Source organism: Alexandromys fortis, unplaced genomic scaffold (assembly GCF_014885135.2).
Source record: "Alexandromys fortis isolate MF-2015 unplaced genomic scaffold, M_Fortis_MF-2015_v1.1 scaffold_21, whole genome shotgun sequence".
Lineage (NCBI taxonomy): Eukaryota > Metazoa > Chordata > Mammalia > Rodentia > Cricetidae > Alexandromys > Alexandromys fortis.
In genome coordinates, this window is record NW_026067905.1 from 2,190,438 (window position 1) to 2,207,837 (window position 17,400).

Below are 17,400 nucleotides of genomic sequence, written 5' to 3' on the forward strand. Positions count from 1 at the left end.
TCAAAAGATTTGTTTTATTTTCATAGTTTTAATAACTATCAAATATGATCCTTTTGTTTGTACTATGTGAAAATATCTTTAAAAATTATTTGTTTCTCCCAAGAAAGAGTCAATTCAATGTATACCTTTTACATTTTCTCTTGAATTATCTTTGTTTATTAAGAATAATTTACTTGTGCTCTTAAGTCAATCCATCTGTAGTTGATTATTAGTCCATAACTTTGTATATAGAGATATTTTTCAATTAGTATATACATATTACTTAAAATAAACAAATGACCAATAACAAAAGTACATAAGAGAATACAGGAATTGGGTTAGAATTAATCAAGATTAATTCAATTAAAAATAACATCACTGGAGACTTAATAATTTTGCACTAAGTTTTTCTTATAAAACTAGTTATCTTTTTAGATACCTTCATGGCTATCTAAGAAATAATAATACAGGAACTTTTGTGCAATAAATTTTTAGAATATGAATCTTTTTCTTAAAGAGTCATGACTCATGTGTCTTGGAAGACAAATAGCTTAGTTTTATAAATTAATATCTATTTAAGGATACAAACATTATATATGAATGCTTAAATATAGTCAATTAACTATAAAAACTAGAAATATAGCTGCACTGTGGCTCTGTAGCACAAGAGATATAGAAGCCAAATGTTAAAATTAAGAGTTATCTATTTTAGACAATAAGTTAAATCAAGAATAAATGGCATTTCTTTGGGAAGACATGTATGTACTGAAAATCCATAAAGCAGCACACTGGCAGATTCTTCTCCCTAGTGGGTAGAGTGAGGGGAAGAAAAATCAAACAGTTTCTCCATGGGAATAAAGTGAACAATAATCAAAGTTTGGAGAAGGTCTTAGGAGGAAGCAGACAGATGATGAGTTGGCCAACAGTGTCAAATAAGTTATGAGAATAAAATAAAAACTGGAAAAAGTGATCCATGATGGAGGTCACTGGTGCCAAGATAGTATCTTAGACTTAGGAAACATCTGAACACAATGAGAGTTGAGAAGTCAAGACACATGGTAAAGGGCAGGGAGGGAGAATGGAGGTTGAAGATCTTGTAGGAATCATTAGCTACGAGGCATCAAACATCACGGAGTGTTTGACAGAACAAAAAAAAAAAAGAAGACTTTGGTATTGAGAGATCAGTCAAATATAGGAGGACTAACCCATAGAACCACAGAGAAAGAGGAAAACCAAAGTGTAAAGTATGGAAATGTAGGGAAGCTGAAGTTCATATCTGGTTTTTCTGTGAGTAGGGATGACTCAGAAATATGTTGGAAGATGCTATTGGTGGAATCAAAGAAACGGGTGAAATTGAAAGAGACAAAGAATGTGAAAATAATAATAAGAAAAGAAAGATGATGAGGAAAGCATCAAAGAGAAGTACCATTATGAAGACACGTTCTCTCTTTGGAAGGAAGGCCTTTGATGAAGACACATTAAAAGAAATCCATCACAGTTTTTGAGATGATGTTAGTTTCAATTCTCTTTCTGTGAGGAAATGCAAGCTTGGAGAGAGGATTTATAATTTATTTGGCTTTTAATTCCATCACAAGAGTGAAGTCACAGTAGCAGGATTTTGAATCCACTAGTCACAACTACAAGAGCAGAGATAGTAAATCTATGCATGCTTATGTCTTTGTTTGTATGGTTGTGCTCACCACCTTTTTCACACTTACACAGCTGATGACTTGATATGCCTGCTTTCTGTCCTCCCACCAGGTCCCACAGCCATTTAGGTCTCAAAGAAATCACACAAAATGTCTGTATGAATTATAAACTGATTGGTCGCTTAGCTCAGGCTTATTAACTCTTATAACTTATATTAACCCATTGTTTTTATCTATGTTAGTCACATGGCTTGGTACCTTTTTTGGCAGGGCAGGTCACATCTTCCTCCTTCCTTCTTTGTCTGGTCAGGACTGGGGAGGAATGGGCTTCCTCCTTCCCAGAATACGCCTGTTCTCACTGCCCCACCTCAACTTCCTTTCTGGTTGTCCTGCTTATACTTACTGCCTGGCCACTGGCCAATCAGCATTTATTTAAAACATAATTGACAGAATACAGAATTGTCCTATGCCATTTCCCCCTCTTTTTTTTTTTTTTAAAGAAAACAAAAGCATAAGCATCCATTGTCCTTTTTTTGGGAATATAGGCATAGTTTTCCAGGCTACTTCCTGGTGGTTGGGGGTGCTGATAATCTTATGGGGACCTAAAGAAAATTTACATTTATGATCAAGTCCTAACTGGATATCCTATGAGTCTTGATCATTCCAGGCACTAGTGTTGAGCCTGTTATGGATGTAGAACTCTGACATCCAGGCCACCTGTTCCTACCAGAGATTACTCAGGTGGTCTTCCTTAATCAAACCTGATTTTTCTTAACTCAGAATGAATCCACAGCCTCACATTTCTTGTGAAACAAAAAGAAAAATCTCTTCTCCAAAGTAACATATCTTTTGACTTCAATTTTGAAGTAAAGGTAATTTCAAAATACCCAGCTTGGATTAATTTACTGGCATTTATAAGCAAGCATGTTTTAGCAGCTGTTGCTCCTTCTTCAGCATCCAAACAATTCAAAGAGAACATAATAACATACAGTATCAACATTCTCTGTATATTTTTCATTTTTAGGTGGCTTTATTTTAACCTCTATTTCTTATATCTTTACTTTTTGAGACAGGGTTTCTTTGTATCTTTGTCCTGGAACTCACTCTGTAGATCAGTCTGTGATGGAACTCACAGATATCCACCTGTCTCTGACTCCCAAGTGCTGGGATTAAAGGCATGTGCCACCATACCAGTATCTGTCTCAGGTAGGAGATCCATGGTGTCTGCCACCCTGCCCTTCTTCCCAGCATTCAGTTCTGTCTATTCCACCTACCTAAGTTCTGTCCTATCAACTAGGCCAAGGCAGTTTCCTTATTCATTATCCAAATGAAAGTAACACACAAACAGAAGAAACTCTTACACCATTTTCCCTTTTCGGTTTAAACAGAAAGGAAGACTTTAACGTGTAACAGGTATCAAGCAAGGATATCTAACTGAAATATATCTCTATATATCTAGGAAATCTAACTAACCTGACTACAGCTTGACTATTATTGATGATTATCCATTAACAACTATATTTTCTATTATACATTACATTTTTACATGACCTACACAATTACAATACCTTAATCAAGAGCAGAAATATAAATATAACAAAATTGACCTTAAATTTATATCAATAAAGCAAAATCTGTACCAATGTAAATTATTCATATTGATATCATATTCCCTTTTAAGTGTAAATAAACAGTTATAAACAATATTTGGGAATATGAATGTAATTATTTTTCTCCAACCTTCTTCCTGCAGTATGGGAGTACTATTGTGCTAGGTTCATCTCAGTCAGCAGTTTGTTGAAACATTTCCTTTTTGGGAGTGTTCACTGTGACATTTCAAAAGGATTAGGTCCATGAAACCATATTTGTATGGAGACAATCCACAGGTTCTCATCTTCTGTGAAAACAAAAGAAGAACCTCTTTTCCAAAGTACCATATCCTTCGACCCAAATTCTGAAGTCAAGATACCTTTATAATATACATGTTAGTTTAGCTTAGCAGCCCATACAATTAAACGTGTTTCTTTACATAGCTCCTTCACAGTCAAAAAATTCAAAAACAACACAATAACATACATAATCCAAACTCTCTGTGAATTTTCCATTTTTACATGGCTTATTTTTACTCTATCACTTTACTCTGTCTCTTTAAAGACTTTACCCGTTTTTAAAGCATTAACTTTATTTTATGACTCTATATACTATGTATTTCTCTCCCAAGTCTACATACATTTATCCAACACTGTGACTCCTTTAGAGGTCTCTTGTGTCTGAATCTGCCCTATTGTGAATCTGTAATTGTTTACTGTTCAGAAACACTTTCTCTTTGTGCTTTTAAAACACTAAGCGTTTAAGAATCTAAGCTGCAACAATCCTAGGTCAAATACAGGTTTCTGCCTGCTTGCCCCACCCATCCCAGCATGGTGGAGCAGCTCATGTCTCTGAGCCATGTGCACCGCTAGCATTGCAGAGCCACTTGTGCCTCTAGGTTACTTGTGCCACTGAGCCGTGCACAGTGCCCCCCTTCCAGGCATAGAGTGAGTCCAGTTGCCATCAAACAGACAGTAGCACTTTACTCAAAAAAACTATCCAAATGCTCTGTTTCCCACAAGAGCCAGAGGTAATGTTAGCAGCATAGCCCAGAAAGCAGGCATTTCAAAACTCTCATGGCTTTTTTTTTTTTTTTTTCTGGCTACAGCTGACTCAGGAAAATCTCTCTTAAAATAGCTGTGTCAAGCCACCAGCAAACAGAAAGAAACTGTTAAACTCTGTATTGTTTTTGAAGCTCTCTCAGATTTTATCTGGATTAGTTGACCATGTGAGCACCACTCTGCAACAGGAGTAGTGGGCTGCTTGTCATCCTGGCCACCTGGCTATTTAACACCCAAAATAATTACACAGAAAATACATTCATTAAAACACTACATGGCCCATTACCTTCTTATTAGCTAATTCTTAGATCTTAATTTAGCCAATTTCTGTGAATCTGGGTATCACCATGACTGTGACTTACCGGCAAGTTTCTAACCAGCATCCACTTCAGGTGGGAGATCAATTGCATCTGCTACTCTTCTTCCCAGCATTCAGTTCTGTCTACTCTGCCTACCTCAGTTCTGTCCTATCAACTAGGCCAAGGCAGTTTCTTTATTCATTACCCAATGAAAGCAACACACAAGCAGAAGGAACTTCTACACCAATGACTCCGTGCCTAGGGGATGGTGGTGCCCACGGTGGGCTGTGTCTTCTTATATCAATTAACTTAATTAAGTGAGTCTTCTATAGACATGTCTACAGGCAAACCCAGTATAGACAATATCTCATTAAGACTCTCTTCTAGGGAGTTCTAAGTTGTATCAAGTTAGATTGTTATCAAAGATAACAATCAGAGTCCCTTTGAAAACGTGGCTTTTGAAGCATCAAAAGGCACTTGCTAACACCATGGCTTTGATGGGACTGCGTGTGATAGTGCAGCCTTTGACCTTAACTCAGAATAAAAGAGAATTTGGAATGTGGCTTTAAGTAACAAAACTGTGTCAATCAGCTTTTTATAACTTTAATAATCCTCTGATATAATGATTGATATGTAGAAAGGATTACTTTGGCTCAAAGATCCAGAAGTTTTCGTCTATGTCATTGGATTGTGTGTTTTAGAAGCCTGCCATGAGGCAGCTCATTATGACAGAAGGATGGGTGGAGTGAAATCATTCATCCTGAAACTGGGAAGCAAAGTTGAATGAGGAAAAGGCAATGGTTGTACTCCAGATGACCTGAAGACCCAATACCATGTTGGGCCTCAGTAGGGTCCCATAAGACTCCAGAGGTGCCCCCTGTGAAACAAATCTGTCACACATGAGCTTTTGGGAAACATTCTATATTAAAACAATGGGGGATTTCTTTTTAATATTATAGAAACCAGTGCATGTACATGCAACACTCATAAGTACATGCAACATATATGTACATATACATACAAAGTTTAATTTTTCATATGTTGAATATATAAATATATCTGAAGTAGTAGGGTATAACTTAGTTCTAGAGCACTTCTCTGTTGACAGAGGCTTCTGTCCTACCCAGTTCTGCTGCCGTTTGGTGGTGCGGGAGAATTGTCTGTATTCTGTCAATCATGTTATAAATAAACACTGATTGGCCAGGCAAGAAATACAGGCAGGAAATACAGGCAGAAAAACCAGACAGGATGTAGGAATGATGTAACGAGAACAGTAGAATTCTAGGAAGGAGGAAGTTGATTCCTCACACTCCTGCCCAGACCACCAAAGCAGCACGATGTGATATGCCCCACTGAAAAAAGATACTGAGCCACATAGCTAACATAGATCAGAAAAATGGGTTAATCAAGATGTGAGAGTTAGCCAGTGAGAGAGAGGCTAGAGCTAATGGGCCAATCAGCTTATAATTTATGGAAACCTATGTGTGATCTTCTTTGGGGCTAAACAGTTGTGGGGTACCGGGCGGGAAAGAAATCCAAACAAGCAGGCCTGACCCTTCATGTTACAATTTGGTCTCAAAGATAAACACAAAGATTACATTATAAAGATTATAAAATGGTTGGCCTATTAAATCAGGCTATTTATTAACTAACTTATACATCCTAAATTACCCCATAATTTTTGTCTGTGTTAGCTTTGTGGTTTGGTAAATTTTATCAGTGAGGCATTCTCGACTTCCTTCCTCTTTGTGTGGGTAACAACTGTAGATTGAGCCATTTCTTTTCCCAGAATTATCCTATTCTGGTCAACCTGTGTATACATTGTGCCTGGTCACGCCACTTATACTTCTTGACTAGCTACCGGCCAATCCATGTTTTATTAAAGCAATATAAGTGACAAACCTTTATAGGGTACAAGACCATTGTCCCACAGTACTTACCAATTTTGCCAGTTTTTTAACAAGCTCTACAAAGAAAGAAAAATAAATTTAATGTTAAAAATGATTCAATCTCAAGGCTTCATTTTATTGTGCAAGCAAACTCTTTGTGTGCTTGTGTAACTTCCTATTTTTGTTTACTTCCAGGGATTTTAGAAGCAGGAAACATGGTTGGCCCTTTTATTGGACTTTTGTTGGCATCTTTCTCTGCAAACATCTATGTAGACACTGGGTCTATGAATACAGGTAAAATACATTTTATTTATATAGTATAGTCTCTAGAGTGTAGGAGATTGCCCCAGATTGCTATTCTGCTGCCTCCTTTGATCATTAGTTAGACATATTATCACTGCTTACAGTCTGCAGACCAAAGAGGAACAGAGGTAAGGATAAAATGTCACCTTCTAATCAAGAATCCACCATTCTCCTACCACATTGCAGCCATACCTTTGGTATCAGAGGATTTACTAACATGGATTTTTCTCAATGAGGCAGTCACTGTGGATAATGAAAGAGATCTTTCTGTTATTTCATAAGCACCAATTTAAAAGGTATTATATAGAAGATTCATTAACTGATAGAAAATGTATTGTACAAGGGGCCTAGCCCCAGAAGTACAGAGAAACTGCAGGGGAGCTATAGAGGAGGTGAACTATGAGACATATGCACAGACACCCATGGGCACTTAATCTGAGGTCCAAAGCTTAGTTTTTTGTTTTTCTCTCTGCTGGTTGCTTTTACTCAGTTCTATGTCTGTTCAATTCTTTTACCCCATTATTTTTCTTTAACTTCCCTTTCCAGTTGTTCTCCTGCTGTATCTTCCCTTAAGAAGAAACTCATGCCTAACTTTGGATTCAGGGACATAATTATTTTCTTTAATCATCTGATTTGACACAGGAAGAATTCATGGGTCTATATTGCATGAAGCTTTCCTGCTCTTATTTTCCTTCTCCTGCAAATCTCTTATCTAACAAAAAGAAAGGTAGCTACTAGACTATATTTGCTCTTTTTGTATGTTTTATTGGAGCAACTGGCAGAATAACTTAAACCATGTCTCTAATCATGTTTACTAATAGTCCTAACTACCTGCATCTTTTACACAAACCCAGGAAGGCAATCAAATCATTGATTGAACTCAGCACCATTACTCTTTTGAAAAATATCTTTTTATTATGTACAAATGAATTGACCAGTGAGGAGTTGGATTTTTTTAAGAAACAGACACAGTATATTAGTTACAATGAAGTTCCTTCATACAAATTATACCATGCCAAATACAGCAGAAACATGGCAGCAGCAAACATAATGAAGCACAGAAAATAAAACTGGCATTCTGCAAACAATCCTTAGGGGTTCTGCCTCTCCAGTATGTACCCAGGTAGATTTGTCTTCCTCTGGGCTGTATTCCATAAGATTCATTTCTGTCTGCTGCTTCTATGACATGGCCTCTGGCAATATATCACCATGTATGTCAAGATCAAACTCGTTAAGTTTCTTAATGAATACACAAAACAAAAATAATGCATGTCATGTGTATGTGCACTACATGTATAGGTGCCTACTAAGTTTGGAAAAGAGTTACAGATGTTTTAAAATCACAATTACAGGCAATAGTAAGTTTCCATGAGTGTGCTGGGAATAGAACTCAGAGCCTCTGCAAGAGCAGCAATAACTCTTAGTCATTGAATTTTCTCTCCACTTCGCTTTTTCACTCAATGTGATGATTTGAGAGATGAACACATCAGGTTAAAACTGGTTCCTCAAATGTCTCAAATCATTTTTATGTCATTTTGAAATGAAGTTTTAACTAGAACATTTATAGAAATCCAGAACATATCTTTCTTAGATAATTTTATCTCCACCCAATTGATCAAACTCAGACAGTTTTTCTACAGGTCTGAATTTACCCAAAGGGGTGGAAGATATTTGTAATCATAGCATTTAGTAGTACAGGCAGGGACCACAGTAAATAACCTCAACAAGAACAAATGTGAATAATTTACAAACAATGCACAAATCTTTTGTTTGGATGGGATTATGATTCTTAGCAATTTTCTACAATTTACACTGAAAAGAATGAATCAAGTTAACAAAATATCTGTATTTTTCCACAGATGACCTGACCATAACTCCCACTGATACGCGCTGGGTCGGTGCTTGGTGGGTCGGTTTTTTGATCTGTGCAGGAGTGAATGTCCTGACCAGCATCCCCTTTTTCTTTCTTCCCAACACGCTCCCAAAGGAAGGACTAGAGGATAATGCAGATGTGTCTAACAGCAACAAAGAAGAGAAACACCAAGGTAAAGCCAAAAAGGAAAAACGTGGAATCACTAAAGGCAAACAGAAAAACCTTAACTTCTGTATTTGGTTTAGATGGGTTTGCAGGTAGTGGAGCATGTGTCTGCTGTGCTGAGTTAACATGGTTTGTCACTAAGGCTCCCTACTCAGATACCTTAAATTTCTTTGCAAGTTACTGCTTGGATTACAAATCACATAATTTGTAAATGATGCATTTTAGATTAGAATTTATATAAAAAAAATCACCATTCCGGACACTCAATGAGCAAATATATTTTTCCCACCTGTTGTGAAAAGTCTATTTTATAGAAAATATTGTTCCAAGTTAAAAAACAATGACCAAAAATTTAAGGTAAAAACAATGGTAGAGAATTACCTGTACTAAGGTAACACCATAGATTGATAAAAAAAAAATGACAGTTTAGCTATGAGCATGCTTGAAGTTAAGATTGAAGGAGAAAACCTCAGAGGTGGCATAATCTTCTGTATTTGAAGGTGTGTGATAGATTACCTGAGAACTGTTCCCCAAGGAACAGACTGTTCAAAAACAAGCAGAAATGTTATCAACCTCTGCTGCAGAGCAGTGGTGCATCTGTGAGAAGCTGAGTAGTCAAGACCGCCCATCCCTTTATGTATGTATGTATGTATGTATGTATGTATGTATGTATGTATGTATGAATCAGTCTTTTCTTATATTACACACAAATCTCAGTTTCCAATCCCTCCTCTCCTCCTTCTCCCCTGATCTCTATTGTACTCAACCACTTTTCACTCATCAGAGAGGGTAAGGCTCCCTATGCAGAATCAACAAAGTTGATCAATTTGAGGCAGGAACAAGGCCCTTCATTCTATATCTAGGCCATCCCAGGTATTCCTCCATAGAGAATAGGTTCCAAATATTCAGTACAAGCACTAGGGATAAATCCTGGTCCCACTACCATGGCCTCACAGAATGCCCAAGACACACAATTGTTACTCGCATTCAGAGGACCTACTTTGGTGCTATGCAGGTTTCCCCACTGCTAGTCCGGAATCAGTGAACTCCCACTAGCTCAGCTCAGCTGTTTCCTGTCCTGATCTCTTTGCTCATATTATCGATCATCCATCCCTTGAATTGGACTCTCAGAGCTCAGCTCAGTGTTTTGCTGTGGATTTCTTCATCTGCCTCCATCAGTTGCTGGATGAAAGTTCTATGATGACAATTAAGGAAGTCATTAATCTGATTATAGGGGAAGCCAGTACAAGGATCCTCTCCAATATTGCTTAGGGTCTTAGCTGATGTTGTCCATATGAATTCCTGGGAAATGACCTACTGCTAGATTTCTTGCTAGTGGCTCCCTCAATCAAGACATTTCTTTTTGATTTATCTCTCTGTCCCTCTTCTTGATCATTCCAGTCCCTCAGGTTCTCCTCTTCCCCTTTGTCCTTCTACCTCCCTGTGTTCTTTCATTTTGCTCCCTATTCACCCTTCCCCAAACTCAACCATTTCCTTCCTGTGTGTTCTCATTCCTCATCTGCTCTGCTCTACTGCCCCCACACCCCCAGTTTACCCAGGAGATCTCATCTATTTCCTCAGGAGTTACTGTCTTTTTTCCCTTCCTAAGGGGTTTATGTATGTCTCTCTTAGGGTTCTACTTGTTACCTAGTTTCTCTGGGGTAATGGACTATAGGTTCATTTTTCTTTTCTGTACATCTAATATTCACTTATGAGTGCATACATACCATGTTTGCCTTTCTGAATCTGGGTTACCTGAGTGAGGCAACAAGTTTCTTTATTTTTTGTTCTAGTTCCATTCATTTGCCTTTAAATTCCAAGATGATATTGTTTTAATTGCTGAGTAGTACTCCATTGTGTAAATGTACCATATTTTTTTTATCCATTAATTGTTGGAGGGACATCTAGGTTGTTTCCAAGTTCTGTCTCTTATGAATAATGCTGCTGTGAACACAGTTGAACTTGTGCTATGAGTGTGAATCCTTTGGGTATATGCCTAAGGGTGATATTGGTGGGACTTGAGGTAGATTGATCCCAAGTTTTCTGAGAAATTGCCATACTGAATTCCAAAGTGGTTGTACCAGTTTGCATTCCCAGGAGCAATGGAAAAGTGTTCCCCTTACTCCATATCTTCTCCAGTGTAAGCTATCATTAGTGTTTTTGATCTTATCCACTTTGACTGGTATAAGGTGGGATTATAAGAGTTGTTTTGATTTGCATTTCCCTGATGGGTAAGGATCTTGAACAATTCCTTGGTGAAGATCCCTTCCCATTCTGTAGGCTGTTGTTTTGTCTTTTTGGCTGTGTGTTCTGCCTTTGAGAAACTTCTATTTTAGGAGGTCTCATTTATTAATTGGTGCTCTCAGTTTCTGCACTACTGATGCATTAGGCAGTGGTCTCCTGTTCCCATGTATTCAAAGCTACTTCCCTGTTTCTCTTATGTAAGGTTCAGTGGGGCTGGATTTATGTTGAGGCATTCAATCTATTTGGAATTACATTTTGTGCATGGGGTAGATATGGATTTATTTGCATCCTACATGTAAACATCCAGTTATGCCAGGATCTTATTGTTGAAGATGCTTTCTTTTTTCCATTGTATAAATTTAGCTTCTTTGTTCAAAAATCAGGTGTTCATAAGTGTGTGGATTAATATCCAGGTCTTTAATTTGATTCCATTGGTACTCATGCCTGTTTTTATGCCGATACCAATTTTTTTTTATTACTATACCTCTATAGTAGAGCTTGAAGTCAGGGATGATGATACCTCCAGAAGTTTTTCTCTTGTAAAGGATTGTTTTGGCTCTCTCAGATTTGTTGTTTTTACATATGAAGTTGAATATTGTTTTTTTCTTTTGAGTTCTGTGAAGAAGTGTGTTGGGATTTTGATGGGTATTGCAATGACTCTCTAGATTTCTTTTAGTAAGATTGCCATTTTTATTAGGTTGATCTTTTCTGGCCAAGAGCATGGCAGATCAGTCGGTAGAGCATGAGACTCTTAATCTCAGGGTCGTGGGTTCGAGCCCCCACGTTGGGCGCCACTCTGTTGAAATAGGAGAAGCGAGGCTGCGTCCCTGGCACCCGGCCGCCTGCATGGCTAGCTTATGCCCAGCAATAATTACACAGAAACTGTATTCTTTCAAACACTGCCTGACCCATTAGTTCCAGCCTCTTATTGGTTAGCTCTTACATATTGTTCTAACCCATTTCTAATATTCTGTGTAGCCCATGAGGTGGCTTACCAGGGAGGATCTTAACCTGCATCTGTCTGGAGTGGGAGAAACATGGCGACTCCTTGACTAAGCTTCTTTCTCCCAGAATTCTCTTCTGTTTACTCCACCCACCTTATGTTCTAACCAATAAAATGGGCCAAGGCAGTTTCTTTATTATAATTAACCAATGTTTTTCCTCCATCATTTCCCCTTTTTCTGTTTAAACATAAAAGGCTTTAACTTAACATAGCAAAATTACATATGACAAAACAGTTATCAAGCAAGAATTACAGTTACAATATTTATATCTATTTTATCTTTTATCATAATTAAGGAAAACTATAGCTATCTATTCATTCTTCAACTCCATCAACGACTCCAGAAGGATATAATAATACCTAAGTAAATAGGAAGTCCAAAACTCTAGAAATGACAGAGACATCTCGCTGCCTGGACAGTCACCCAAAGTTCTTCGGTAGCATTGGGGCATGCATATTTGGCCTACAGGCCCATAGTATCCAGCAGACATTTCCATGAAGCAGGAACTTTCAAAGGCAGTCACTATCTGCTTGTCCTGAAGAATGTCTCGCAGACTCTTTCATGAACCAGGAACCCCGAAAGATCATCTCACCTTTAGGCAAGTTCAGTAGTCCTCTCTGCGGGTTCTCTGTGTCCAGTTTATGTAATAGTCCAGGCAAGAGCAGTTTCTTGCCCAAATGGCTATCAAACTCCATAAGGATCCTCTTCAATGCCCATCTTCCTCTTGAAGTAGCTGGTGCTGCCAGGAGCAGATGTGTCTCCTTGTCATGAAAAGCCCTAAGTTATTAAAATATTTTAAATGCCATATTCTGCAGTCTTTGAGAGATATGAAGAATGTCTATCTAATTGAAATATATCTCTATATATCTAGAAAATCTAACTAACATGATTACAAGCTTGACTATTGATTATCCACTAACAACCCATATACATTACACTTTTAAGTGAACTACACAATCACAATACCTTAATCAAGATCAAAAATACATATACATATAACAAAATTGACCTTAAAATCCATACTAATGCAAATTATTCATATCTATATCATATCCCCCTTTAAATGTAAAAGAACATTTATAAACAATATTTGGGAACATGGGCATAGTTTTTTCTCTCCAAACTGCTTCCTGCTGAATAGGGGTGTCGTTAATTTGGTCGTTCATGATATAACCTGTGTGCTAGTTTCATCTCAGTTGGCAATTGAGTGAAGCAATTTTTTAATAGTGTTCACAGCAACCTTTCAGGAGGGTGTGGTCTATCATACCAAATCGGGATAGAAGAAATCCATAGGGTCTCATCCTCTGCAATAACAAAAGAAGGACTTTTCCAAAGCATCATAACCTTAGATCCAAATTCTGAAGTCAAGATACCTTTAGAACATATGTGCAGGTTCAGCTTAGCAGCCCATATAATGAAATGTCTCTCTGTACTTAGCTCCTTCACAGTCAAAAATTTTAAAGAAAACATAATGTACATAATCCAGACTCTCTGTGTATTTTCCATTTTTATGTGGCTTATTTTTACTCTATCACTTTACTTTATTCTGTCTCTTTAAAGACTTTACCTTTTTTTAAAAGCATTAACTTTATTCTCTATATTTTTTTTCTCTCTCCCAAGCCTACGTACATTCATCCAACAATGTGATCCATAAAGGTCTTTTATGTCTGAATCTGTTTTACTGTGAATCTGTAATTTTTTTTTCTATCTAGGAGCATTTCTTAAAATGTTAAGCACTTCTTAAAAACTTAAGTTGCACCATGTACAGGTAATACGGTACTGCCTGTGTCCTGCCCAGTCTAAACCTTAACTGCACTGTTATTATGGCAATTACGATTGTTCCTGCCTGAGGTCAGCACAGTTCAGCATGGAGCAGCTGCTCCTGCCTCACATCCATTTGGTGCCCCTGAGCCACACAGTTCCAGGCACACAGCAAGTCCACACTGCCATCAAGCAAGCCGTAGCACTTTACTCCAAATGCTCCATTCAAAGACTCTGTCTCCCACAGGAGCCAGACAGAGATCAAAATGGCAGCACTGCCCAGAAAGCTGGCATTTTAAAACAGCCAGTTTTTTCCTGCTGCTGAGTCAGGACAATTTCTTTGCGGCACACAACCCAGAAACAGCAAAAAGCTGTCTTAAAATCTCTCTCTCTCCTTTTTAAGCCCTCTCAGGTTTTATGTGGAGTTCATTAGCACGTTGGGTAGGAAAGAACTCAGCATAGTATAAGACACATAGAAAAATCTATGCAAAATGGGGACAGTTATTTTGGAGAACAGGGATGTCTGCAAAGATGAGTGAGTTTAAAAGCTTCTGGGAGTTCTGGTTGCAGCACTAACATTCATAAAAATGGATTTTTTCCACTATTAGCTGTACCCATTGTTCTAAATTATTTTTTGATATTTTGCTCTCTAAAAAGATTTGATAATTTATTAAGGACAGTATAAAATTAGAAGATGCAATTAGAAAACATGAAGACAAGAAAAGAGATTATTAAGCGTGGAGTGCAGTGAAATTATCTATGTAAGATTCCATCTATTTACCAGAAAGAGGCTGCAAACTTGAGTCACAGCCTGTTTAACAGGAAAAGGTTCTGGTTCAGTCAGTTGGAAGGTCTACACCAAGTGAATCAGCATTCCTTGCAGTGAGAACCTTGTGTTGAGAAATTTAAAAATATCACTAATTCTTCTAATAAATGTTATGTTTTAAAAGTGCTGTAAGGATGCTGTGGTTGGCTGAGCCACAACAAGATTTCTGGAGTCTTCCTAAGTTTTTTGCTTCTCTGTTCTTCCACAATGGTGTATTTACATCAGTATCCGAGCTCAAACTTCATCATAAAGCATCCCTTGAAGACTCCAGAGAACAGACTAGTCACTGTGTAGTGAATTCAGGATATTAATAGAAGGAAAAGAGGAGAAGAAATGAAAAGGTGTTGGCATAGATAAGATTTCTTCTCCTTGTTGTTTGGCTTGATGACACAATAGGGTTCTGATTCTTATAAAGCCAGTTCCGTAAATGATGATATAGAAATTTAGCCCAGAGGGGTCAAGATTTATCAACTGTATTTCTGTAACACTACAGAATTTGTGAGAAGATTTCAGTTTACTAGACACAAAATGCAAGACTGGGTTGTCTTGATGGTATTGATACTCTCTTGTTTCAGATTTCTTGCCATTCATGAAGAGCCTCTTCTGCAACCCGATTTATATGATTCTTGTCCTTGTAAGTGTGCTTCAGATCAGTTCATATGCCATAACATTTGTCTTCACGCCTAAATACCTGCCTGGAACAACAATTTGGAAAATCAACTGCAGAGATAGTATTTCTCATGGGTATATAATTTTATTATTTCTTTAGTAGCACTTTCCCTTTCCTCAAGGACATGATAAAAATGTCTCCAAAGACAAGAAAAACAATATGATAATTTGACTCAGAAACTACAAGTCAATTAATGTGAGTTTGCATATTTTTAAATCTCTTCTTTCTAGTCTCCAGGAAAGTAAATAAAGAATTAATAAAGAAAGGAAGAGGCCAGAAGAACCCTCTCTGTTCTCTCTCTAATCATAATGAAATAATCATCATTATAGAAATCTTTAGGGATGTTCATATTAGTCAATTTTCAGATAGGTAACATATTAATTCAAAGAGGAATATAGATTTAACTCACTGGGATTTGATATCTTACTCCCAGATTTTACTTCTGAGTTTCAAGTCTTGCCTTTCACATTACTCCTAATTCAGTTGCTTTGTCCTCTGGTTGTTTATGGAGTCCATGCAGTCACATCTGTTTTTCTTGTTAGTACAGTAAACCTAGGGATCCTACTTAACTCGAGTTTTTCCTTGGTTCCTTTATGTAGATGGAAGCCTCAGTCCATCAAGAAGTTTCCAAATAACACGCCAAGGCTTATATTAAATTCAAATCCTCAGTCAATAGCTCAGGTTTATTGCTAACTAGCTCAAACATTTTAAATTAACACACAATCCTTGTTTACATTGTTCCACATGGTGGCATCTTTATTAGCATAGCACATTCATCTCCTGCTCCCTCAGCTTCTTCTGATGACTCCTCTGACTCCACCCTTCTTCTTTTCATCCTCCTTAGTTTCAGTCTCCCACCTATCTCTATGCTGTTCAGCTATTAGTCAGTTAACTTCTTTATTAAATCAATGAGAGTTATACATATTTACAGTGTATAAAAGGATTATTCCACAGCATTTCTCACTTTTTGTTTAATTAAAATGGAAGGTTTTAACTTTAACATAGTGAGATTAAAAACAACAAGACAGTTATTAATTAAGAATTACAGGTACAATATCTAGTCAATTTGTATTTTGCAAAAGTAGATAAAATATTCTGTCATCTATCTCATTTTGGTGATTCTAAAATTCTACACTTAATTTATTTATTAACTGAGGAAAGTTCTAATTGTGATTATCTAATTCAAAATTCCATAAAGACCCCAGAAAGATGAAATGTTACTTAATAACAGGACATCTTGCTGCCTGGACAGTCAGTCAAATTTCTCTGTAACGTTGGGGCATCATCTATCTACTGTCTACCAACTTAGAGTATCTGTCATAATTTTCTGTGATGCAAGAAATTTGAAGGACCTTCCTGTCTTGTATAAGCAAAGTTCATCGATTATTTTCCCTTGTGGCCTGCAGAATGTCTGACAGATTCTTTCTTGAAGGAGGAATCTCAAAGGACTATCATGCCTTGTATTGGAAAATGTCAACAGACATTTTCCTATCTGTTCTTCAGAATGTCTGGCAGACATTTCTATGAAGCAGGAATCTTGAAAGACTGTCCTGCCTTGTTTTGTCCAAGTTCAGCAATCTATTTCCTATGGGTCTGGCATGCCCAGTTTATAGAGCATGCAGTCAAGTAGTCAAGGCAAATGTAGGTTTTTTTTTTGCCAAAATGACTAATCTTGCCACAAAGAAAGCAAATGACTACAGAGTTGAATTGATGCCTATTACCTTCTCTGAAGTAAATCGTTGCTACCAGGAGAAGATGTTTCTTATTATCATGAAAAACCTTATGTTATCAAAAGATTTCATATGTCATATTCTGTAGATCTTTGAAGTGCTTGAAAATCATTTATCTATCTAAAATATATCTTTACATGATCTTGAAACCATACTAAACAGATCTACAAGTATGATTGTTGTAAGTGACTTACAACTAACTTGTATTTGTTGATTAACCTAAATATTTTATAATAACTTTCAAAAACTAGAATTTTAGCTTTTATTTTTTAATGAACTGCAAAGGTATAACAACTTAAACAACAGTAGAAACATATATGCCATGTCACAAAGTTAACTTTAAACTTACCTCAATAA

The 17,400-nt window shown here is 37.0% G+C and overlaps 1 protein-coding gene across 1 annotated transcript in view; it reads left to right on the plus strand.

The window, feature by feature from the left end:
* Window positions 1–17,400, plus strand: part of LOC126497335 (solute carrier organic anion transporter family member 1A5-like) — a 185,723-nt gene that overhangs the window by 151,580 nt on the left and 16,743 nt on the right. Inside the window, 4 exon segments of the mRNA XM_050135305.1 lie at window positions 6,663–6,761; window positions 8,630–8,815; window positions 15,219–15,334; window positions 15,336–15,387. Coding sequence (XP_049991262.1) covers window positions 6,663–6,761; window positions 8,630–8,815; window positions 15,219–15,334; window positions 15,336–15,387 — 453 coding nt within the window.